Below are 26,074 nucleotides of genomic sequence, written 5' to 3'. Positions count from 1 at the left end.
AGGAGCGAGGGAAAGGGGGGAGTGGAGGCTGGACAGCTGAGGGGATGGCAGCTAAGGCCATCTTCGTGTCCCCTGGCGGGGGTGGCGGGCCGCAGCGGCAGAGAGCCGAGTCAGCTGGAGGGAAGCGCGAGGCGTCCCCAGCTCTCGGCGGCGCCCGCGCTCCGGCGGTTCCAGCTGTCTCGCCCAAGCCGGCTGCCACGCGCCGCTACCGTCTCCACCGCCGCCACCTGAGGCCTAACCAAAGGCTCTGGGAGAATGTCCCTACGGTGTGTAGACGGTGGCAGACTACAGCTAAAGGCCAAACCCTTCCAGGCTATTCACGTACCTGGAGAAACAGATTCCCCTTGCGGAGGGGAACGCAGAAGCCAAATCAGTTCCTGCTTGCACTTCTCAGCCACACAACGTGCTCCTACGGCCACCGGCCAAAATGGCGGTGCCCAGCCGCCGCCTCACGCATGCCACAGGGACGTAGTGCGCGTGCGCGACAGGGCGCGCTGGGTGGAGCCCTGGAGGGAGGGAGGGCGAGACGGCGGGGCTGACGTCATTGTGCTGCGACCCCAATTGACGTTGTTGGGGAAGCGAGGCGGGCCTGGGAAGCTGAGTGGGAGTGGCGCGGAACTGCAGCGGTTCCTGAAAACCTGAGTGGCGGCAAGCCGGGTCTGCGAGCTGTAAGTGCGTGGGCTTTCCCCGAAGTGGCGAATGGTTCTAGCTTAAGCAGACGGGTTCTCTTCCCCAATGCCAATCTCCTTTTACGCTCCCGATTTCCTCAAAGCTGGTGGGTCAGGAATGGATCCTTAGCCGCTGCCTATTCTCGCACTTCGGGCAGAGGTGTCAAGCATAACCCACAGAGTCTGGTCCAGACACTGCTCGTGGTGGCGTTCTCTCCTTGGCCTCAGCTCCTGAACGGTGCGGCCACGAACCCGTTCTGCTCCGAGTTCCGTGTTTTATCCACTTGGTGGCGTCCAGTACCAAGTTCGGCGGTTGAATTCTGCTCCAGTAATAGAGATGGGCCATTTTTTGGGGACAATTTGACATTTTTGGACATTTGGCAATGTGGCCACAGGTTTAATCGTCTCATCCCAGACCTTACTTAACTTGCAGGTGGCAAATACTTTACGATTGAAGCTATTCATTCATCCATTTATTCATTCAGTAAATTGCTAATGGAGCGTTTAAACCTCAGGCCTTTCCAAAGTTTGCAGTCCAGTGTCTACTATTATTTAAAGAGTATCAACTGCTTGTGTGAAGATTGGGGAACAACTGAGATCTGACAGGAGGTGTCAAGGAGATGGTATACAGACCTTTTGGCACAGGTTTATAACAGCATTTACGTATAACGATGTTCAATAGCTGTAACTTTGCACTACCGAAGCAGTTTTACATGTTGTTCACAATCCACTATTTTTTTTTCCACGTTTGGATATGCCTACCAAGATTAACATAAGATGTGAAAGATGAAGTAAACTTGTGGTTTAGAATAGGCCAGTTATTCACTTCTAGACCTTAAAGGCATTTTTCTGACTTTATGTACTATGGTAAGAGCACATATAAATGGAGCTTTTTTTTTTTTTTTGCGATACGCGGGCCTCTCAGTGTTGTGGCCTCTCCCGTTGCGGAGCACAGGCTCCAGACGCGCAGGCTCAGCGGCCATGGCTCACGGGCCCAGCCGCTCCGCGGCATGTGGGATCTTCCCGGGCCGGGGCACGAACCCGTGTCCCCTGCATCGGCAGGCGGACTCTGAACCACTGCGCCACCAGGGAAGCCCCTAAATGGAGCTTTTGACAACTAATGAGAAGATGTGATTTTTCTCTGCATCACTTAACGAATTATTTAAAATGTAGACCAATATTTACATATTCCTGGAATAAGAGTATTTCAGTCTGACTTTTCTAGGGAAAAACTTCATTTGGATTGGAATTTTTACTCATAGAGGTATACAACTGCATAGCATTTTAGGAGTATAGATCAAATCAATTCATTTGACAGGAAAGGAAATAAAGCCCAGACCTGCCGAAAGTCTAGGCTAGTTAAAGGCGAGGCTGAAGTTGACACCCTGATCCTGTGCTCTTTGACTACTATAGTTTGCTGCTTTGCACAACTTGTAAGTTATAATATGTTATATTTTAGAAACAAAAACTGAATTCCCAAGAGTTTTTAATTACATTGATTATGTCAACTGCTTTCGAGAAGTAGATGATTAATATCCAGGGTATATTAGTGATCGATTTGGCTATTAAATTTTTACTTTTACGTTTTGTAGAAAGATGCTCAGGTCTGGGTATAATGTGGATATTCTTTTTTTTTCTACATAGAATATTTTTAAAATGACCACACCAAACAAGACACCTCCTGGTGCTGACCCTAAGCAGTTGGAAAGGACTGGAACAGTACGGGAAATTGGGTCACAAGCTGTTTGGTCACTCTCATCTTGCAAACCAGGTAAAACAAAACAAAACAAAAATGCTGTTCATAATAACTGCTGAAAGTTGTCTTGTGCACTGGACTAACTTTAATATTCTTTCTGTTAAGATGCTTTATTATAATTCTAAAATAAATCTAACTGGATTTTCATTTGTTATGTATCTTCTCAATTGCTTTACTACTATCTGCTTCAGTTTAACTGCACATGTCTCATAAGGTCTCTCCCTCTCTTTTCCTAAAAAATATTTATTTATTTATTTAGGCTGCGCCGGGTCTTAGTTGCAGTACAGTGGCAGAGTTGCTGTGGCACTCGGGATCTTTAGTTGTGGCATGCAGCCTTAGTTGCAATATGTGGACTCTTAGTTAAGCATGCGTGTAGCATCTAGTTCCCTGACCAGGGATCGAACCTGGGCCCCCTGCACTGGGACTGTGGAGTCTTACCCACTGGACCACCAGGAAAGTCCCTCATAAATTCTCTTTTTACCCTCTCTCTGGTATCATTCAGTTATTTGGTTAGCATTTTCTTTTTTTTGCTATTTCTCTGGATAGGATAAATGGTTGATACATTTTTTGAGTGATTACATATCCCCAAATAACTTTATTTTACTCTTGGTTGGGATAGAACTCTTGGGTGGCAGTCCCTTTCTCTCAAAAATTTGTGGATCCTGTTTTACCATTTTCTTTTGTGTCATGTTGCAACTAAGAAGGCTATGCCCGTCTCTCTTACTTTCTAAGTAACTTGTTCTTTCTTTCTGGCAGCATTTAAGCTTTTTCTGTTTATTCTTAGACTTCAAGACTTTTGCCAGGATGTGCCAGGATACATGTGTACCTTTTCTCATCTGTCTAACCTATAATTTGATGGGTATTTTCAATCTGTAGAATCAAGCTCAGAGAAAGTTTTCTAGCTTGAGGAACGTTAATGATAATGTTATTGATTTTGTAGTCACTTTTCCCTCAGAAACTTCTACTATTTACACGTTGTCTCCTGTAGTGTCTTCCCACTCAAGCCGCTTCTGTTTCCCCTTAAGATTCTTTTCTCTCTCTTTTTATGAGTCGCTGGGGATATACAGAAAAACTCACCCTTTTTGTGTTTATAGTTCTATGAATTTTTTTGTTTTTAATTTTTAAAAATTAATTAATTAGGGCTTCCCTGGTGGTGCAGTGGTTGAGAGTCTGCCTGCCAATGCAGGGGACACGGGTTCGTGCCCCGGTCCGGGAAGATCCAACATGCCGCAGAGCGGCTGGGCCCGTGAGCCATGGCCGCTGAGCCTGCGCGTCCGGAGCCTGTGCTCCACAACGGGAGAGGCCACAGCAGTGAGAGGCCCGTGTACCGCAAAAAAAAAAAAAGAGTTAATTTATTTATTATTTTGGCTGCACCACGTGGCATGTGGGATCTTAGTTCCCTGACCAGGGATCGAACCCAAGCCCCCTGCAGTAGAAGTACGGAGTCTTAACCACCGAACTGCCAGGGAAGTCCCATAGTTCTGTGAATTTTAACAAACACATCACAAATATAGAATATTTCTATCCTTCAACGAAATTTCCTCATGTCCCTTTGTAGTCCGTCTTCTGCCCCCTCCTAATTTTTTCTGATCTTTACCCTGAAGAGAACCTGGTGGGGCTCCTAGAGGTAAAATTCATGAAAATGTGGAGTCCTCTCTAAGGCTGGGCTTCCAGGAGCTTTTAATCTCTCAAGGTAGTCTGTACTCAGTTTCTAGCAATTAGTGAATTAACAATTACTCAATTACTCTTTAAGTTTTCCTACCAGTTGCTAACTCTAGTGGTGGTTTCTGCCCCTGGTAAGATGTGATTCTCTGTTTTCTGTTCTCTTCGGTTTTTTGGGTGGTGATTTGCCCTGTGACCTCTTTGGGACCTAAGAAAAATTATTGGTTTTCAGTTAGTTCAGCATTTTTGTTGTTGTTGTGAGAATGAGAGTGACATTGTCCAAGCTCTTTACATGTCACATCGGAAACTAGAAGTTCTTCCTTTTACTTTTAAACTGTATATATCTTTTTATTTGAAGTGGATTTCTTATAGAGAGCATATTATTGGGTCTTGCTTTTTAAAATCCAGTCTGACATTCTTTATCTTATAATTGAGAGTGTTTAGACCATTTACACCTAATGTACCTACTGATGTAATTAGATTTAAAACTACTACCTTGGAATTTGGGGGGTTTTGTCCATTTATTCCCTCTTTTTTTAACCTGATTTTGGATAAATTCAGTATTTTTTATGATTCTGTTTTATCTCCACTATTGACTCATTAGTTATACATCCTTTTTGAAATTTTTGAGGGATTGCCCTAAGGATTACACTGTACATCTTTAATTGTCACAGTTTACCTTCAAGTAATATTATACTACTATAGATATGGTATACAAATCCTTCAGTAGACTTCCAATTTATGCCCATGCTTTATGCCATTTTTGTTATGTATTTTATTTTTGCATATTTTAAACCCCCAGAATATATTGTTGCTATTTTTGTTTTAAAAGGTCAGTTATATTTTGGAGTGATTAAAAAACAAACTTTATGCTTACCTTAACTTTTTCAATTTGGGGAGCTTTTTATTTCTTTGAATAGATCCAGGTTTCTGTCTGGTATCATATTCCTCCTGCCTGAAGAACTTTCTTTACATTTTTTGTAGTGCAAGTCTGCTAGCACTGTTTGGTTGAAAAAATTTTCATTTTGCTTTTATTACCGTGATATATGTTCCCTGCATGAAATTCTAGGTTAGCAGGTTTCTCCTTTTACTACTGTAAAAATGTCATTCTGTATCTTCTGGCTTGCATAGTTTCTGAAGAAAAGTCTGCTGTAGTTAATGTGGCTTTTTTCCTGGCTGGCTTTAAGATTTTATCGTTAATTTTCAGCAATATAAACATTATGTGTCCATGTGTATGCGTGTGTGTGTGTTTAATCCTGCTTGAGATCCACTGAGATTCTTGGATCTTCTGGTTTAATGTCTTGCATTACTTTATGAAAATTCATGGCCATTATTTCTTCAAGTATTTCTTTTGCCCCATCCTCATCCTTCTGGGAATCCAGTTATACATATGCTAGACCATTTAATTTGCTAGACCATTTGGTATTTATCCCCTTGCTTTTAGGTGCTCTATTTTTTGTTTTTTCTTTTTTTTTTTTCTCTTTGTGTTTTGCTTTGGGGTTTTTTAATTGGCCTGGCTTCAAGTCTATGACTTCTTTCTTTGGCATTATTGAGTCTACTAATGATTCTGTCTAAGGAATCTTTCATCTCTGATATGGTGTTTTTTATTATGGCTTTTTCATTTGAATCTTAAAGGAGTTTTCTCCTATGTTGAAATTCCCTGTCTTTTCCTGCATTTCATCTACCTTTTCCCCTAGATTCTTTAACATATTAATCATAGCTATTTAAAGTCCCCATTTATGAGTTTCAACATCTGGTTCATCTCTGAATCTATTTCTAGTGATTGCTTTATCTTTTGATAATATTTGTTTCTCTTGCTTGTTTGTGTGTCATAAATGTTTACTGAATGCCAAACATCACATATAGATTAGTAGATACTGAGAAAAATGGTATTTATACTTTGAAATGGATACCTGTTTTCCTCTGTCAGCCTTTTATAGTGGGGGTTGAGTTAGTTAGGAATTGAGCTGGGTTTGAGTTTGTTTGTTTGTTTTATTTTGGTTACTTTCAATATCACAGGCTTCAAATTCCTCTAAAGATGCCCAGTACTTATGGCGGGGCTGTGTGCCAGAGGAGTTTTCTTAGTGTTCCTCCTCCACGATCATTTTTAGTTATCTCTGTATCCCTGTGCTTCAGAGGGTGTCTCTCTCCATCCTCTTGCCAGGCCTCCAGCAGTAAAATGCGATGGTTGTAACTCAGTGCAGGGGATCAGAGGCAGGACTTCTTCTCTGTTTTCCTGCTCTAGCTTCAATCCTAGACAGCCCTTGCATGTCTGACCTCCACGTTGGGACTTTCTCAGCATTCTGGTCCCTCCTACCTATGATAGTGAAACTCTGGACTTTCCTAGGAGAGAGTTTTCTGCCCCGTCCCCAGAGGAAGGAGTGTTTTCTGCTTCTTCCCCAAGTGTAGAGAATTTTTTCTTTTACTTTTCTCCCAGCAAGGATGGGTCTGTGCGGTTGGGGTTTTTGCTTTTCCTGCAGTGGCAGTCAGTCCCCTCCTCCAGGCATGTACCACTGACGTAGGCTTTCCAATCTCTTGCTTTCCCCCAAAAATGTCCTCTAATGTGTACAGTGAGGCCCTTAGAAAAGAGTCTGAGAGTCAGACTGAGTTCACCTTGTGTTTGCGACTCCCAGGGCTGCTATACTTTTATGATAGCCCATGCTTAGCCTTTAGCAATTTGTTGAAATTCTACCTGATTTCTTCTTCTATGTTTATCTGGTCGCTGATCCTTCCTTCCATGCTCTACCACAGTTGGGACAGGCTGCCCATCCTTTCTCTCCTAACCTGGGAGCTGACCCTTCTTGGATTTCAGGATATTTGGTTGCTGCGTGATTTTAAGCACCCATGTTTTCAAGAAAAATTATGAGTTTGTAGTTTATCTAGCCTTTTCTTGTTGCTTGAGTGAGGATGGTGCCTTTTTCTAGCTTCATGTATACTAGACTGCTTCAGAAGTTTCTAATATTCTTTTTTTTATTATTTTTTAATTTAAAATTTTTTTTTAAATTTTTGGCTGTGTTGTGTCTTCGTTGCTGCACGCAGGCTTTCTCTAGTTGTGGCGAGTGGGGGTTACTCCTCCTTGCGGTGTGTGGGCTTCTCCTTGCGGTGGCTTCTCTTGTTGCGGAGCACAGACTCTAGGTGCACAGGCTTCAGTAGTTGTGGCACGCGGGCTTAGTAGTTGTGGCACACGGGCTCTAGAGCGCAGGCTTAGTAATTGTGGCGCATGGGCTTAGTTTCTCCGCGGCATGTGGGATCCTCCTGGACCAGGGCTTGAGACTGTGTCCACTGCATTGGTAGCTGGATTCCTAACCACTGTGCCACCAGGGAAGCCCTCTAATATTCTTTATAGCACCAAATATTTCTGTGAATTTGCTCAAATTGAGTATCTTCTATTGCTTTACTGAGTAGCATAATTCAACTGGTGCCATACTGATGTCAGTAACAGGGTAAGAATCAGTGCCAGTTCACATTCTTTTATGCTGTGGGGCTTGGCAGAGGACAACACATAGAAGTCACTGGTCCCCTGAAGATGCCCCACTGCTCTGACATCTTGGAGGTGCAAAAGAGAACAATGGTTGACACTACCAGAAGAATGGTGGGAATCACTTAAAAATGTGTTGGGTATGAAAGTCATGAAATTCATCATTGTGCTGTCATATATTTTACTTCTGTGATTTTCAGCTTTGTGTTCATCAGTGAAATATAATTATATGATTATCATTTTGCATGTTATGAGTGACTGAATAGTCTTTATTAATGCGAAACAGCATGAGAAAGTTGTTTAACCTTTACTTAACCTTACTTCTTTATGGTCAGATATTTTTCAGTTCAAGTCAGCAGACAGTTGCTGAAATCTGTAACACTGTTAGAGATTAAAAAATAAAAAAGACACACAGACCTTGTTGTCAAGGAGTTCACGATTTAATGGAGGAATTATATCTTTAAATTAGTCATTATTATACAATGTAATAATTTATAACTTTTATTTCGTGCTTACTAAACGAGGTTCTGTTGTAAGTACTTTGCATGTATAAAATAACTGTCTCAGTAAAGTCTCCAAAAGTCATGTGAAGTATTTACTGTTATTTTTTATCATTTTCCAAATGAGGAAACTGTAGTACAGACAGATTAAGCAGTTTGGCAAATATCACCTAATAAGTGGGAATGCTGGGACTCAAGGCAGTCAGGCTTTCACTAGGTCATACTGCTTCCCTCTAAGCATGGGCTCAGTGCAGTAGTGGGCCAAAGGAGAAACTGATTGACGCTGCTTCAGAGGATCAGGGAAGTCTTCATGGAGATGATGCGTATCTGGCATGATGGGGCAAGGTAGAATTTCACTGGGGAAGGACATAAAGGCAAGAGGAACAGTATGTGCAAAGGTGTATAGCTTAGCAAAACATGGTTCTTTCAAAGAATTGTGAGTAGTCAGTAAGACTAGAACAGAAGGAAGTGGCATAGGTGAAACTAGCTAGTTAGGAAGAGGCCTGATCATAGGGGGCTTTATTAAACAGTTCATACCTGGGAGTTCCCTGGTGGCCTAATGGATAGGATTCTGGGCTTTCACTGCTGTGGCCTGGGTTCAGTCCCTGGTCGGGGAACTGAGATCCCGCAAGCTGCGCAGCATGGCCAAAAATATAAAATTAGAAGAAAAAAGTTCATACTTTATTGTCCAGAGAGTATGAGCCATTGAGCAATTTAAAGTAGCAGAATGAAACAGTGTTTGTTCACATTTGAGAATTGTGAAGGATGGACTGAAGTGAGGCAAGATTAGAGGTAAGGAAATGAGTTAGGAGATATGCAGTAATTCAGGTGAGCACTGATATAAGGGAGAATTTTAATAAACTTTCAAAATGTTAGTATCAGTCTTTGGGAGATACAGATGTACCTCACTGCTACAGTATGGTTGGTGGTGGATGGCTTTGCAAAATTATTATTTTATCTTTGGAAATAGTGGTTCAATATTTCACTCAGATTAAAGTTGGAATGTATTTAGTAGATTCAGCTTAATTGAATACACATCAGAAAACAATCCCACAGTTCAGCACAATTGTCAATCTCTGCCCAAGAGACTGGAAAAACTAAAGGTCAGATTTGTGTGGTTGCTGGCATTATAACAGAGTCTTATTGTAATAATTGAATCATTTAATTTCATAAGCATCAAATTCATACCATGTTGGGAAAGAAGATTAGGGGGAAATAGGTACATTTTCTATGTTTGACTCTATATGTGATACTTTATAAGCCAACAAAAATAAGGGATTTGATGAAGCTGTATTTTGTGAATATCTAGAACATGCTTTCCACTTGATCCGTATCTTCTACCAAGACATTGCCTTTATGAGTTAATTTTGAGAGGCATAATTGGGTGGTGTAAGTTCTATTTTTCTTAAAAAAAAAAAACCTGACTAAATTTTTATTTTTTTTTTCATGCTGTAACTGACAGTTATGATCATTGAGTTAAAGAATTTCTGAGTTGAATAGCAACATGTGCTTTGGAGAAAATAAAACAGCAATATAACAAATAGATCAAGGAGGGCCTCTCGTGGGAAGTGAAATTTGCGCTGACATGTAAATGTTAAGAAGAATCCACTATGCAAAGATTTCAGAGAAGTTTCCTGACACAGGGAACACCTAGTTCAAAGGCTCTAAGCTAACTAGTTTGGCATGTTTGAAGCTCAGAAAGAAGGCTAGTGTGGCTGGAGAGTTGTAAGGAGGTAAAGTGGTAGAAGATGACCTTGGAGATATAATTAGACATGGGTCAGATTATGTGAACTCTGGTAGGCCTTGGAAAAGAATTTGGATTTTAAGTACAAAGAGAAATCACTAGAGGTGTTAAGCAGGGGAGTGAGATGATCTGATACAGAATTTTTAAAAGATGTTTAGGTTAACTGAGTTATTATATGAGTTAATAAATATTTCATGATTTAATATATATAAAATGCTTAGAAATGTGCATGGCACATATTAAATGTGATATCAGTGTTTGCTATTATTATTAATTTATTGATATGGGTTAATCTTTCAGATATGTTAAATGAAAAGAAAGTGCAAATGTAGAAGTATGTATAATATGCCATCACTTGTGTAGAGAGGAAAAAATAATATATATATATATATATATTTGCTTACATCTGTGCAAGGGTATGTAAGATACTGATAACTTGGATTATATTTGGAGAAGGCAACTAGATGCTGGGGGGAGAGAGACTTCACCATGTTCTTTTTTGTACCTTGTGAATTTGATCTAAAATGAATATACTACTTAGTCCAAAAATAAAATATAAATTAAATCTGTTTTGCTTAAATTTTTTGAAACACCCACACTTTATTTTTTTACTTAGTATAAATTATTATGATTTTAATCAGGAAAAACAATACCGGATAGTTTTCCGTTATCTGGAATGGCTGGATGATATAGGATTCCAGGTAAATTTGCTGAGGAGCAAAGAGTAGGTGGATTCAGGCTTTTACAGTGTAAAAGAGTTGTGTGAAGAACATTTAACAAAGGCTTTCATAGGAGGTAAGGCAGCTGACTGAGAAATGTTGAGTGTGATGAGAATTCAGGAGAGCTTCTACTTCATGAGGTACAAAAGTGGTTAAAGGGGATTCCACAGTGATTTTCTTGGTGACATTAACTAAAAGGGCAGTGGCTGTACTGGTTCTAAGGCAAGGGGGGCATCCCTATGTCACAAGGTCCAGTTGCTGGCTATAATACCCTATGGGTCAATGGTGGGCCCCATGTTTTTGGGTAACTCAAGGGCATTCTCTTCCCCTTTTCATATACAAAAAGCAAAAAGGGAATCTGATAATTGGGATGCCCAAAGGCAGGTGGGTTTATCAAACTCTCCCATAAGGCCTTGATGGCTATGTCCTCCTGTTCTTCTCATAAAATTGGGTCAGGGCTGTTATCATTAAGTAAAACATATAGAGGCTTTGGCCATGAAAGAGAAATTTGGAGTCCAATTTCAGCAATAACCAACTAGCCTGAGAAAACCTTGCAGTTGGCACTTAAGGGTTTGGGGAAACTTAGGACACCATGAAATCTATTGGGATGTAGGTGTAGCCCTTGTTCTGATATCAGATGCCCAAAATATCAAACCTGAATTTGGGCCAACTGCAATTTTTCTTTGGCAATCTTACGTCCCATTAAGGCTGAAATCTTTAGCAGGTGGATGCTGCTTTCCAGTGAGGAAGCTCTAGAAGGAGAACATATATTGCCACAAAGTAGAACCCCTAGGGAATTTTATATCGTCCAGGTCAGCTTTTAGCATTTGTGGGAAAACAGAAGGACTCAGTAAAACCCTGTGGCATTACTATCTAGGTGAATTGTATTTCTTTCCAAGTGAAGGCGTGTGGGCTTCAACTGGAATACTAAAGAATGCACTGCATAAATCAATTACAGTTAAGAATTTACTCATGGTAGCAATGGGCATTAGTAACATATGAGGGTTAGGAACAACAGGGTGTCCAGGGATAAATAACAATGTTGTTTATTGCTGGTAGGTCCACCCTTAGGTTTTCTCACCAGTAAAATGGGAGCGTTACAGGGACTAGTAAAAGGGATAATGAGGCCTTGAGCCTTGTAATCTTATATTATGGGCTTTATGGCTTGAAAGACTTTCTTACATATAAGGTATTGATTAATTCCGGGAAGAGGTTTTGAGGGGTCTGTTTGAATCTTGATGGGAGGTGTGCTGTGAATTTTGTTAACGTCAGTTGGAGATTTTGCCCATAAGGAGGGTGGTAGTTGATAATAGGGACAAATGATCAGTGTTTCTGGAATCTGCTCTACTACCATCAAAGATGGAACAAATAAAAGATGTCAGAGGGTCATTTAGTTCACCTGGTTGTTTATTCTGATGACTACCGTCAGTTTCTAAAATTATTTTCCCCTTTTGGGAGAAATTCCGGCATGATAATTCTCTAAGAAGTTTCGACCTAATAAATGAATAGGGGTGGAGGAACTGAGGGGAAAAAAAAAGTTTCTAACTCTCAAAGGGCCTAAACAAAAGGGAATGAGTTCAGAGACAGGAACCTCTTGAGGATCATTAGAGATTCCCACTATTTGAATTGTTTTAGTTCTCTGAGGCAGGGGCTGTTTTATAGTAGTGGGGTGTAGAGTGTGGCTCCAGTGTCAGGACTGGAAGAGATTCCTTCCCAGTCTGGAGAAATGTTTCTCCCAACTGACTGAGAGCCTTGGGAAGAGCCGTATAGTTCCTCAGAGCCCTGTCATTGAGAATTGGGAGGACGTTGGAGAGGCTGGTTAGAGGGCTGAAGGCACCTGAAACGCTTAAATTTGTAACAGTGTTTTTTCCAATGTCCTGACTCTTCGCAATAATAGTAGAAACTAGGAGGGTTTTGGTTCTGTTTAGGAGTCTTCATTTGCTGGAATTGAAAATTAAGAATTTAGGCAGTCTTCCTTTGAGGTGACTCATCTAAAATGCAAGAGAACTGGTTTACCAGATTAACTAAATCTGGAGTGAACATAGTTTCCCATTCCATCCTGGTCCTTTTTATTAGATGGGAAAGGTCCCAGTTCAGCCCATTAATAAACATAGTTAAAAACGACCTGGGTGGAATCAATATCTGAAGGAAGACCAGAATTTTCTTCAAAAACAATTAGAAGTTGATTGTAATAATCATAAACAGGTTCATCAGACTTTTGTCTGCAAGTCTGAATTATGTTCCAATCAACAGACTTTGGAAAAGCCTCAGGAATTGCTCGATGAAGCTGCCTAGCGATTGTTCAAGCCTGGTCATATGATATAAGTTGGTGGACTGGTCTCCCAGTTGTAATTCTAGAGAACGTTCAGGATTTTTCCAAGTAGCAGTTTTCAGTTGCTGGGCCTGGCCGTCACCAAAAAGCTATGAACTAATTGATAGGAGTCAGAGAAACCAGGTTGATAAGTTTTAATGACTGTATTAAATTCCTCAGCAAATATGTGAGGATCTTTAGTTACTCTGGGAAAATTTTGAATATGGCTTGCAGTTCAGTTTTGGTCCAGGAAAATAAGAAATTAAGGGTCTAGCCTCTGGATCCTTAGAAGGCTTAATATTAAAGGGGCAGGTTCTGACAAGTTCAGAGGAAAAGGGAGTTGGGAAAGTTTAAGAGAAAAGGGGAGGGTTGGTGAGAGAATTAGTATGGGGGAATTGAAGTAATAGAGGAGGTGTAGGCAGCACAGAAGGGAAGGAGGAAGATGGCACCAGAGGTGGAGTCTGGCCCCCAGCAGCTGAGGGAGGGAGAGAAGACGATGCCTGAGGTGGCGCCTAAGACAGCCAAGGAAGATAGAGCCTGAGGCTCCAGAAGCCATTGTATCTTTCTTTAATCATTTGTTCGCCTCAGTTAATCTTAAAATTTTATTTTGCAGAGAGGCAATTTTAGACCCCTGGTAATGTTGAGAAGCTTCAAAATACCAATCAAAAGAAGCATTACACTCAGTTCTGGAAATTTTTGAGCTATTGTAGTCCAATTCAGTTCTAAGGAAATTAAGTTAGGGATTTCAAAAGTTCTTTGTAATAGCCATTTCTCTTCTAAATTGCCTTTGGTCAAGTTGGTCCATTTAGTTAGAAATGTGTCTGAGGAAGGACCTTGGCTTTTAAACAAAATCATCTGGAGTCCTCCTAGGGGGTGGGTACCCTCAAAGTGTTTAGATAACTAGCATCCCATTTCTCAGAAGTTTTTCTCTGGAGTAAAAGAACAATTTCCAAACAGCTTACAGCACAAACTGCTCAATTCAAACAGCTTGCAGGCTAATCCCAGCCAGTTCGAAGAAGACAGCTTGGTTTTAGAAGGAGCCGGGCCAAAGACTTTTACAGCCAATTTCCACAGGACAGCCCCTTCCAAAGGAGTAGGATGAAGAAAACTGGAACAGTTTCAGAGAAACAGCCCGTGTTCCCGAATGAATGGGCCAAAGGTGTTTTCAGTCAGATTTGGTTGAAACAGTCTGATCTCAAAATTAGACTGACCTGCCAAATGAGTACTCACATACAAAACAAAGCCTTAACCAAAAAGATGAAACCTTAAAATAGATCCCGAATAAAGCCTGGAGAGCTTCAAATGCAAAGAGGGCGTGTGCTGAGATCCAAGAGAAAGACTTACTTTCAAACTCCAGGGTCAGCGAGAAAGCAGTGAGTGACCAGTGGGTTCAATGGTGGGTACTGCACCTGTTTGCTTACCAGCCTTGGAACCATTGGGGGTCTTTTCTGGTCCCCGTAGAGGCCACCAACATGTTGATCTGAAATAAATAGTCTGCCAGATATTTCTCCAGCAAAGATGGGTTTACTTAGGATCAGCAGAGAATTGCAATTCAGAGTCTGCAACCATGGCAAGCCAAGTGCAAGTTTCCACGCTGAAGAGAAGTAGCACGCTTTTACAGAGAGGAAAAGGAAGCTGGGAGGGCTATAGTAAACAGAGAGGCCGTGGCTTTTCATTGGCTGAGTCCTTGCCAAGAAAGGAGACTTTCTTCTTCTTCTTGGGCTCTGTTATGGTCACAGGGTATGAGAACTTCCCCTTCTGGTCTCCCAAATCTATTTAATTGAGATTTCTGTTTATTAATTTTTTATGCTTCTGAGAAGTGAGGTCTGGTTAAGAGGATTGAAGAGTTTTGGTTAATTTAAATTTCACAGTACTCACTATCCTCTTTATCAAACTTTCTGGACAAATATATGTGGTAATTTTGTATTTTGAATATATGGCTCTTTCTTTATCATGAGAATTTATTGTCACTCGTGGTGTTTTCAGGATTTGGAGTGGATCAGTTACGAGATGACAATCTAGAAACTTATTGGCAGTCAGATGGCTCCCAGCCTCATTTAGTGAACATCCAATTCAGGTAATACATTTTTGAATTTTTCAATTTGTATAGGTTATAAGTAGACAAAGAAATTGATTTTATTTACATAAAATTTAAAGAAATATAGAAATTATATTGAAGTGCACTTAACTCTGCTTTTTATAAGCCTTAGAGATTACTTTTCGACTCAACTAGATTATAAGTGTTTTAAGTTTATTGTCTTATCCTTTATGAATTCTTTTTTTATTTAATCTACATTTTTTTATTGAAGTGTACTTGATTTAAAATGTTATGTTAATTTCTGTTGGACAGCAAAGTGATTCAGTTATACATATATATAATTCTTTTTTTTAAATATTCCTTTCCATTATGGTTCATAGGATATTGAATATAGTTCTCTATGCTATACGGTAGGACCTTGTTGTTTCCTTTATGAATTCTTTGTGGTACTTTACACAGTTCCTTTTATGTAGATATTTCTCATATATACTTTTCAATATGATTTATTTTAGAAAAGTATGCTTTGCTTATGACCCAATGCAATGCCTTAATGCATTGTGTTAAGTACACCAGGAGTGATGATAAAAAATTTATTCTAACTTATTACCTCTAAGGACACTTTCAGTTTTGAAATGCTTACTTTTGGGGGAAATGGAAAACCGCCATATGTTTGTCGTTTGCTTTGAATTTATTGACAGATGGAAACCAGTGAACTTGCTTATCTTGCTCCATTTACACCATCTATTTTAACATTCTGTAGCATTGTATTTCTAGTTTGTTTTTATTGTCCTAGGATACAGACCAGCACATTTCTTATGAAAAAGCCCAGTAGCAAATATTTTAGGCCTTGTGTGCTAGCTGGTCTGTGTTGCAGCTACTCATTAATGTCATTATAGCATGAAAGCAGCTGTAGGCAATGCATAATGACTGAATTTAGCTGTTCTAATTAAACTTTATCTTACAAATGTAGGTGGTAGGCAGGTTTCAGCCAGTTGGCTGTAGTATGCCAATTCCTGTCCTAGGGTATTAAATATGTATACACCAGAAATGAAGATAACAGCTAATATTTTTTAAAGACCTCAAATACCAGATATTTTGCTAAATGCCTTCCCTATTTATTTCATTTAACCTTTACAGCTATTTTTATCTTTATTTTGTAGTCTTAGAAGCAGAGATTTAGATAAATCTCTTGTAACTTGCTCTAGGTATCTCATTTAAGTTGAATCATAAAATATTTGTCCTTTTGTCTCTAGCTTAACTTAACATAATGTTTTCATGGTCCAGCCATGTTGTAGCATATATCAGAATTTCATTCCTTCTGAATAATATTCCGTTGTATGTATTTAGCACATTTTGTTTATTATCAATGGACATTTGGATTGTTTCCATCTTATGGCTATCGTGACTAATGCTGCTATGAACATGATGGACAGATATCTATTTGAGTCCTGGCTTTCAGTTCTTTTGCACATATATGCAGAAGTAGAATTGCTGGATCAAATGGTGATTCTATGTTTAATTTTTTGAAATACCACCATACTGTTTTCCACAGCAGCTGCACCATTTTACATCCTGAACAGCAATATACAAGAGTTCTGATTTTTGCACATCCATACCAACACTTGTTTTCTATTTTTTGATAATAGCCATTGTAATGGGTGTGAAGTGGTATCTCATGGTTTTGATTTGCATTTCTCTAATGATTAGTGATGTTGAGCCTCTTTTCATGTGCTTATTGGCCATTTGATATCTTTTTTGGAGAAATGGCTAAGTCCTTTGCCTATTTTTGAATTGGGTGTTTTGGTTTTTCGTTGATTTTTAGGAGTCCTTTATGTATTTTGGGTATAAGTCCCTTATCAGATATATGATTTCCAAATATTTTCTCCCATTCTGTGGATTGCCTTTTTATAAAAGTGCTTAATTTTGATGAACTCATTTTGTCTATTTTTTATGCCTTTGTTGTCATATATCCTTGTTTAGTTTTTTTTTTTTTTTTTTTAATTTATTTATTTATTTATTTATTTAGGGCTGTGTTGGGTCTTCGTTTCTGTGTGAGGGCTTTCTCTAGTTGTGGCAAGCGGGGGCCACTCTTCATCACGGTGCGCGGGCCTCTCACCATCGCGGCCTCTCTTGTTGCGGAGCACAGGCTCCAGACGCGCAGGCTCAGTAGTTGTGGCTCACGGGCCTACTTGCTCCGCGGCATGTGGGATCTTCCCAGACCAGGGCTCGAACCCGTGTCCCCTGCATTGGCAGGCAGATTCTCAACCACTGCGCCACCAGGGAAGCCCGCCTTGTTTAGTTTTTAAATCCTTTTTTTATAAGTTACTGGTTTTGAGTTACTAATATTTTGTTGAAAATTTTTATGTTTATATTCTTGAGGGATATTAGTTTATCATTTTCATTTATTGTAATATCTTAGTCTGATTTTGTTACTGGATAATATTGGCCTGATAAAATGAGTTGGGAAGTGTTTCTGCGTCTATTTTTCTTTTTCTTTTTTTTTAACCATTTTAAAAAAATTGAAGTATAGTTAATTTACAATGTTGTGTTAGCTTCAGGTGTACAGCAAAGTGATTCGGTTTTACATATATATATATATATATATATTCTTTTTCAGATTCTTTTCCATTATAGGTTATTACAAGACATTGAATATACTCTGTGCTATACTGTAGGCCCTTGTTTATCTATTTTATACATAGTAGTGTATATATGTTAATCCCAAACTCCTAATATATCTGCCCTCCCCTCCCCCCACCCCACTATCCCCTCTGGTAACCATAAGTTTGTTTTCTATGTCGGTAAGTCCATTTGTTTTGTAAATAAGTTCATTTATATCATTTTTAAGATTCCACATATAAGTAATATCATATGATCTTTGTCTGACTTACTTCCCTTAATATAATAATCTCTGGGTCTATCCATGTTGCTGCAAATGGCATATTTCATTCTTCTTTATGGCTGACTAATTTTCCATTGTGTATATATACCACATCTTCTTTATCCATTCATCTGTCTTTAGATATTTAGGTGGCTTCCATGTCTTGGCTATTGTAAATAGTGCTGTAGTGAACATTGGGAAGAATGTATCTTTTTGAATTACACTTTTCTCCAGATATATGCCCAGAAGTGGGATTGCTGGATCATTTGGTAACTCTAATTTTTAGCTTTTTAAGGAACCTCTGTACTGTTCTCCATAGTGGCAGCACCAATTTACATTCCCACCAACCATGTAGGAGTGTTCCTTTTTCTACACACCCTCTCCAGCATTTATTATTTGTAGATTTTTCTATGATGGCCATTCCAACTGGTATAACGTGATACCTTATTGTAGTTTTGATTTGCGTTTCTCTAATAATGAGCGATATTGAGGATCTTTTCATGTGCCTGTTGGGCATCTGTGTGTCTTCTTTGGAGAAATATCTGTTTAGGTCTTATGCTCATTTTTTGATTGGGTTTTTCTTTTTGTTATTAAGCCATATGAACTGTTTGTATTTTGGAAGTTAATCCCTTGTTGGTAGCATCATTTGCAAATGTTTTCTCCCAGTCTGTAGGTTGTCTTTTCATTTTGTACATGGTTTCCTTTGCTGTGCAAAAGCTTTTAAGTTTAATTAGGTCCCTTTTGTTTATTTTTGTTTTTATTTCCATTACTTGAGGAGATGGATCCAAAAAAATCTTGCTGCGATGTATGTCAAAGAGTGTTCTGCCTGGGCTTCCCTGGTGGTGCAGTGGTTGAGAGTCTGCCTGCCGATGCAGGGGACATGGGTTCGTGCCCTGGTCTGGGAAGATCCCACATGCCGCGGAGCAGCTGGGCCTGTGAGCCGTGGCCGTTGAGCCTGAGCGTCCGGAGCCTGTGCTCTGCAACGGGAGAGGCCACAACAGTGAGAGGCCCACGTACTGCAAAAAAAAAGAGTATTCTGCCTATGTTTTCCTCTAGGAGTTGTACAGTATCTGGTCTTACATTTAAGTCTTTAATCCATTTTGAGTTTATTTTTGTATATGGTGTTAGAGAATAGTCCAGTTTCATTCTTTTACATGTAACTGTCCAGTTTTCCCAGCACCACTTATCTTTTCTCCATTGTATATTCTTGCCTCCTTTGTCGCAGATTAATTGACCATAAGTGCATGGGTTTATTTCTGGGCTTTCTGTTCTGTTCCATTGATCTATATGTCTATTTTTGTGCCAGTACCATACTATTTTGATGACTGTAGCTTTGTAGTATAGTCTGAAGTCAGAGAGTGTGATTCCTCCAGCTCCATTCTTCTTTCTCAAGATTGTTTTGTCTATTCGGGGTCTTTTGTGCTTCCATGCAAGTTTTAAAATTTTTTGTTCTAGTTTTGTAAAAAAATGCCATTGGTAATTTGATAGGGATTGCACTGAATCTGTAAATTGCCTTGGGTAGTATGGTAATTTTAACAATATTGATTCTTATAATCCAAGATATCTTTCCATCTGTTTGTGTTGTCTTCAGTTTCTTTCATTAGCATCTTATAGTTTTTGGAGTATAGGTCTTTTGCCTCCTTAGGTAGGTTTATTCCTAGGTATTTTATTCTTTTTAATGCAATGGTAAATGGAATTGTTTCCTTAATTTCTCTTTCTGATCTTTCATTGTTAGTGTATAGGAATGCAAGAGATTTCTGTGTATTAATTTGGTATCCAGCAACTTTACTGAATTCATTGATTAGCCCTAGTAGTTTTCTGGTAGTGTCTTTGGGATTTTCTGTATATAGCATCATGTCATCTGCAAACAGTGACAATTTTACTTCTTCTTTTCCAATTTGTTTTCCTTTTATTTCTTTTTCTTCTCTGATTGCTGTGGCTAGGACTTCCAAAACTACTTTGAATAAAGATGGTGAGAGTGGGCATCCTTGTCTTGTTCCTGATCTTAAAAGCTTTTAGCTTTTTACCATTGAGTATGATGTTAGCTGTGGGTTTATCATATATGGCCTTTATTACATTGAGGTATGTTCCCTCTATGCCCACTTTCTGAAGAGTTTTTATCATAAATGGTTGTTGAATTTTATCAAAAGCTTTTTTGCATCTATTAAGATGATCATATGGTTTTTATTGTTCAATTTGTTGATGTGGTATATTACATTAATTTGTGGATATTGAAAACTCCTTGCATCCCTGAGATAAATCCCACTTGATCATGGTGTATGATCCTTTTAATGTATTGTTGGATTCTCTTTACTAGTATTTTGTTGAGGAGTTTTGCATCTATGTTCATCAGTGATATTGGCCTGTACTTTTCCTTTATCGTGGTATCTTTGTCCAGTTTTGGTATCAGAGTGATGGTGTCCTCATAGAATGAGTTTGGAAGTATTCCTCCCTCTGCAATTTTTTGGAATAGTTTCAGAAAGGTAAGTGTTAACTCTTCTCCAGATGTTTGGTAGCATTCACCTGTGCAGCCATCTGGTCCTAGACTTTTGCTTGTTGGGAGTTTTTAAATTACTGATTCAATTTCAGTACTGATAATTGGTCTGTTCATATTTTCTATTTCTTCTTGGTTCAGTCTTGGGAGATTGTACCTTTCTAAGAATTTGTTCTTTTCTTCTAGGTTGTCCATTTTATTGGTGTATAGTTGCTTGTAGTAGTAGTCTCTTATGATTCTTTGTATTTTGTGGTGTCACTTGTAACTTTTCCTTTTTCATTTCTGATTTTATTGATTTGGGCCCTCTCCCTTTTTTTCTTGATGAGTCTGGCTAAAGGTTTATCAATTTTGTTTATCTTTTCAAAGAACCAGTTTTTAGTTTCATTCATCTTTTCTATTGTTTTTTTTAGTCTAAAAGGATTCATGTAGAATCACTATTATTTCGTGCTTAGATATTTGATAAAATTCACCATTGAAGCTCTCTGTTCCCAGAGTTTTCTTTGTGTGAAGTTGTTGGGTTTTTTAATTAAACATACAACGTCTTATTTCTTTAATTGATTTTCTATTCTTGAATCAGTTTTTTTTTTTGCCGTAGCACAGATTTTCTCTTTAATTACCAATTTTTCTCCCATGTTCATTGAGACATTTCTCCCCCCAGAAAAATATAGTTTTTTTATGCCTCAGTTGTCAGCGGATTTTTTTATTTTTTATTTTTTTAATTTATTTTTTATTTTATATTGGGGTATAGTTGATTTACAATGTTGTGTTAGTTTCAGGTGTACAGCTAAGTGACACAGTTATAAATATATATAATCCATTCTTTTTCAGATTCTTTTCCCATATAGGTTATTACAGAATATTGAGTAGAGTTCCCTGTGTTATACAGTAGATCCTTGTTGATTATCTATTTTATTGAATCAGTTTTTTTTTTTTTTTTTTTTTTTAATAAGAAGCTTGAGGGAGATACCTGCTGGGACAGATTCTATGGCATCTCTGCTCATCCTTGACTTTTCCTCAGTGTCACACAGATGCTCTTCCTCCTGGCACATTCATATTCAATGCAGGGTAGAAGAAGGAAGGGTCAATGCCCACATGACTATTCTTTTATGAGAAAAGCAAACATTTTCCCACAACATCCCACTATAACAGATTTCCTATCATCTCATTGGTCAGAATTGGGAAAATGACCACAACTAGCTGCAAAGGAGGTGAGCATTACCATCACAATTATGAGCCAAAGCCTGGGACTGAACACACTGCCAACACAAGGCAAATAGAGTTCTGTTAGCAAGGAAGAAAGGGGGTAGTGGATACTTAACTAAGCATCTTCCAGAAAACATGATCCCGGCATTTAAATATTAAAACCAAATGTCTGGTCTAATCTCATGTTCTAGCTATTCCCATTTCACCTCCCAGAAGGCATAGAGGCCTGAAGGCTTAGAAGGGTCCAAGATGTATAGGACTTCAGGACTTTTGACTGGCAGGCTCTGTTTGCTCTTAAAAGGAAGGAAAAACAGGAGCAAGGAATGGGGTAGGGTGGTGGGACTGAAAATGGGCTTAGTGGAAAGGAAGAATTTAAAAATTGGACTAAGTTAAGAAGTTGCCGGTAAACTAGGGCTGCCATTTTAGGCTGTTCCCACTGTGACCCACTGCTCACAGAACTAGAAATGCAGAAATTGACCTTTTTCAGATATCAGACAGTCCACTCGAGTCAAGGAGGGTGACAGCAGTGCTGACGCAGGGCAGGAAGAACACAGGGATGAAGCTGAAGGGTAGCTGTCACAGTAAACCACCTGTCTATCTGTATTTCAAGTGCTGTGCCCCTGATCCCTGAACGCAAAAGAGTTGGGTCAGATCCTGGAATAAAGCAATAGTTGACGGCCGTTGAGAAGACTAAGTAAAGTGGCAAGAAACCCGTGAAAGGGAGATCTATGAACATATTATATCTTTTCTGAATGCTGTCAACAGGGTAGTGGAAAAGGATGAAATAAGAACACTATTTCTGGGCTTCCCTGGTGGCGCAGTGGTTGAGAGTCCGCCTGCTGATGCAGGGGACACGGGTTCGTGCCCCGGTCCGGGAAAATCCCACATGCCGTGGAGTGGCTGGGCCTGTGAGCCATGGCCGCTGAGCCTGCGCGTCCGGAGCCTGTGCTCCGCAACGGGAGAGGCCACAGCAGTGAGAGGCCCGCGTACCGCAAAAAACAAACAAACAAACAAACAAAAAACATTATTTCTTGATAGTGTCAAGAAGATATGGAACTTATTGTTGAGTATATGCATTTATGCCCCATGTGCCTAGCATAACCTTTTCCAAATTCTAACCTTTCTTCAAGTCTTTCCCTGGAATTTACAACTACAAGTCATTTGTTCATTTATCTTTTTAACAAGCAACTTGGAGTCAGTTCCATTTGAGTATGTTTCCAGCAACATAAAGAAACCAGCTCTTGAGACTGACTTATGGTAGAATGATGGAAAACACTGTCTGCTAGATGAATAGTTATTTTAAAAATGTTTACATTGGCCTATGAACAAGTTGATAATTTCTTTTCCCCTGTACTTTCAAATGCATTTTTAAATAAGTATATAGGGACTTCCCTGGTGGTGCAGTGAATACAAATCCACCTGCCAATGCAGGGGACACGGGCCCGATCCCTGGTCGGGGGAGATCCCACATGCCGTGGAGCAACTGAGCCCGTGCACCACAACTACTGAGCCTGCTCTCTAGAGCCCGCGAGTCACAACCACTGAGCCCACGTGCCACAACTACTGAGGCCTGCACACCTAGAGCCTGTGCTCCACAACAAGAGAAGCCACCGCAATGAGAAGCCCGCGCACTGCAACGAAGAGCAGCCCCCACTCACCGCAACCAGAGAAAGCCCGTGTGCAGCAACAAAGACCCAATGCAGCCAAAAAAATAAATAATAAATAAGTGCTTTTAAAAAAAAAGTATATAGACATCTTTTAAAGGAAGACAACCTATTCTAGTCTCCCTATGACTGATCATCTAAGTTGTCCAGCTTATAATAAAAATCTACTGAGCAAAGTGTGCAAAGAAGTCAGAAACTGTGACTCATAGTCAAAGAAAAGAAGCAGTCAATAGAAATAGATACTGAGGGCCTCCCTGGTGGCGCAGTGGTTGAGAGTCCGCCTGCCGATGCAGGGGATACGGGTTCGTGCCCCGGTCTGGGAGGATCCCATATGCCGCGGAGCGGCTGGGCCCGTGAGCCATGGCCGCTGGGCCTGCGCATCCGGAGCCTGTGCTCCGCAACGGGAGAGGCCACAAGAGTGAGAGGCCCGCATACCGCAAAAAGAAAAAAAAAAAAAAAAAAAGAAATAGATACTGAGATTCCTCAGATGATGAATTAGGTGACAAGGACTTTATAAAGCAGTGATAATAAATATGTCTAAGAACTTAGGAAATGATAGATAGACATAATGACAGAATAGATGGGAATTATCAGGAGAGAGCTGATAACAAAGAAATAAATGGAAATTCTAGAACTGAAAATTATAATATCTATAATGGAAAACTCATTGAATTGGTTTAACAGGACACTGGAGTCTGCAGAACAATGGCCAGTAAACCTAAGTACAGATCAATAGAAATTATTTAATCCATAGAACAAAGAGAAAAACAGTTTTTAAAAAGTGAGTGGTAGCAAAATTTCAAGCAGCCTAATGTATGTGTTGGAGTCTCAGAAAGAGGAGAGAAAGAATGGAGCAGACTTTTTAAGGAACATTCATACTGTTCTCCATAGTGGCTGTATCAATTTACATTCCCACCAACAGTGTAAGAGGTTTCCCTCCTTTTCTCCACAGCCTCTCCAGCATTTATTGTTTGTAGATTTTGTAATGATGGCCATTCTGACCAGTGTGAGGTTTTGATTTGCTTTTCTGCAATTTTGCAGTTTTGATTTGCTTTTCTCTAATAATTAGTGATGTTGAGCATCCTTTCATGTGCTCATTGGCCATCTTTATGTCTTCTTTGGAGAAATGTCTATTTAGGTGTTCCACCCATTTTTTGATTGGGTTGTTTGTTTTTTTTTTGAATCAGTTTTGATAATTTGTTTTTTCAAAGAACTTGTCCATTTTATCAAAATTATCTAATTTATTGACCCAAAGTTGTTACTAGTATTCAATTATTACAATATTGTGATTTATAAGAAGAATACATGGTTATTCAGATGTCTCATATATACTTGGTCTTCATGCATAGTTCCTGGCTCACAGCTCCCCAAACCCTTGGAATTTCCTGAATTTTAAGAGCAATGGGATAATATTTGACTTCTTGCTCTCAGGCTCTTGAAAACACTTTAGGGAAGGTGACTTTTGGATTCCACTCAAGGGTGGGGGCTGGTTGTGGGGAGAACCAGCCATGTGATTAGCAGGTTAGAACTTTCAGTTCCACCCCCTGATTTCCAGGAAAGGGAGACAATGTTTTCCAGTATGTTCACATTATTATTTCCTATTGCATATGCTCTTCTTCAGCTTTGCTACTACTTAATCAAGAGATGACATCTATGTCTTCCCTCTTGAAACTGGTCAGGCCTTTGTGGATTTCTTGTCTAATAGAGTATGAATGTTATGATACGGTTATTTCTAAGGCTTGATCATAAAAGGCAATCTGCCTTGTTCTCTCTTTTATGTGATTCTCTCCCTTGATACCCATCTACAATGCTGTGAGAAAACACATCAAATGGAGAAGCCCATAAAAAAAGTGAATCAAAACCCAAGCTCTCAGCTAGGCTCCCAGCTGACAAGTATCACCAGCTTACCACCGTATTAGTGAGCCATCTTGGAAGCAGGTCCTTCACCTCTCAAGTCAAATAGCCACACCCAATGCTGTGTGGAGCCTTCCCTTCTGGGCCCTGCCCAAATTCCAAATTCATAAACAAAATAATGGATTGGATTGGATTGGTTGGATTTTGTTTTTTAAAGACGATTAGACTTTGTTCTGGCAGGCAGATAAGTTCTTAAGAATCAACTTGATCTTTTTGAGGCTTCATTTTAAGCCCCTTTACTGTGGTCTAGAGTACCTTTTACTCTAGGGTAGAAGTCAGCCAACTTTTTGTAATGGGGTAGATAGTAAATATTTTAGACCTCACAAACTATGTTTTAAGCTGTGGCAACTGCTCAGCTTTGCTGTTGTAGTGCAAAGGCAGCTATGGACAGTTTGTAAGTGAATGGGTGTTGCTTTGCTTCAGTATTACTTTTTTTACAAAAATAAGTGGTCAGTCACATTTGGCCTCTGAGCTGTGGTTTGCTGATCCCTGCTCAAGGGCAGCAAGCCTCCAATGTTTTTTGGTTTCAGTACCACTTTAAACTTTTATTGAGGTCTCCAAAGATCTTCTGTTGACTTTTTATATCCTCTCAGTATTTACCATATTGGAAATTATAGCTGAGGAATTTTAAAGTATCTATTTATTCATCTAAAGTTAAATAATTAACCTATTATGTTAACATAAATAACATTTTTAGATGAAAAATAACTGTCTCTTCCAAAACAAAAAATAGTGAGAAGAGTGTTATTGTTTTACTTTTTTTGTGAATCTCTTTAGTGTCTGGCTTCAGAGGAGACAGCTGGAGTCACACATACGCTTCTTTATTAAATCTTTTACAGTATCCCGTGTCAGATCACATCTGGAAAACTCCACTGTATACTCATAAAAGAATGATTCTGAAAAAGGCAAGTAACATCTTAGTGTTATTAGGAAAATAGTTGTGACCTTGTTGATGCCCTGAAAAGATCTTGAAATCACGTACAGATCCCCCATAGATCCCCAGACCACTCTTTTTTTTTTTTCAGTACGCAGGCCTCGCACT

The 26,074-nt window shown here is 39.4% G+C and overlaps 2 protein-coding genes across 6 annotated transcripts in view; one reads left to right on the top strand and one right to left on the bottom strand.

The window, feature by feature from the left end:
- ABCE1 (ATP binding cassette subfamily E member 1) overlaps positions 1 to 468 on the bottom strand; it is a 30,422-nt gene extending 29,954 nt beyond the window's left edge. For both annotated transcript variants that reach the window (XM_081232956.1, XM_081232957.1), the window contains exon 1: positions 326 to 468. The gene's annotated coding sequence lies outside the window, so the exon portion shown is untranslated. The remainder of the gene's footprint in view (positions 1 to 325) is intronic.
- ANAPC10 (anaphase promoting complex subunit 10) overlaps positions 1 to 26,074 on the top strand; it is a 225,149-nt gene that overhangs the window by 4,933 nt on the left and 194,142 nt on the right. For 2 of the 4 annotated variants that reach the window (XM_081232972.1, XM_081232971.1), the window contains exons 1-3: positions 585 to 668; positions 2,313 to 2,439; positions 14,825 to 14,915. In XM_081232972.1, the coding sequence (XP_081089098.1) occupies positions 2,325 to 2,439; positions 14,825 to 14,915 (206 nt within the window). In that variant the 5' untranslated portion in view covers positions 585 to 668; positions 2,313 to 2,324. Of the gene's footprint in view, positions 1 to 571; positions 669 to 2,312; positions 2,440 to 14,824; positions 14,916 to 26,074 lie in introns of those variants that run through there. The other 2 variants (XM_081232973.1, XM_081232970.1) reach the window with 2 other exon arrangements.

Source organism: Mesoplodon bidens (assembly GCF_964165515.1).
Source record: "Mesoplodon bidens genome assembly, chromosome: 1".
Lineage (NCBI taxonomy): Eukaryota > Metazoa > Chordata > Mammalia > Artiodactyla > Ziphiidae > Mesoplodon > Mesoplodon bidens.
The sequence above is the reverse complement of the archived record's forward strand: the minus strand, read 5'-3'. Positions and strand labels throughout refer to the sequence as shown.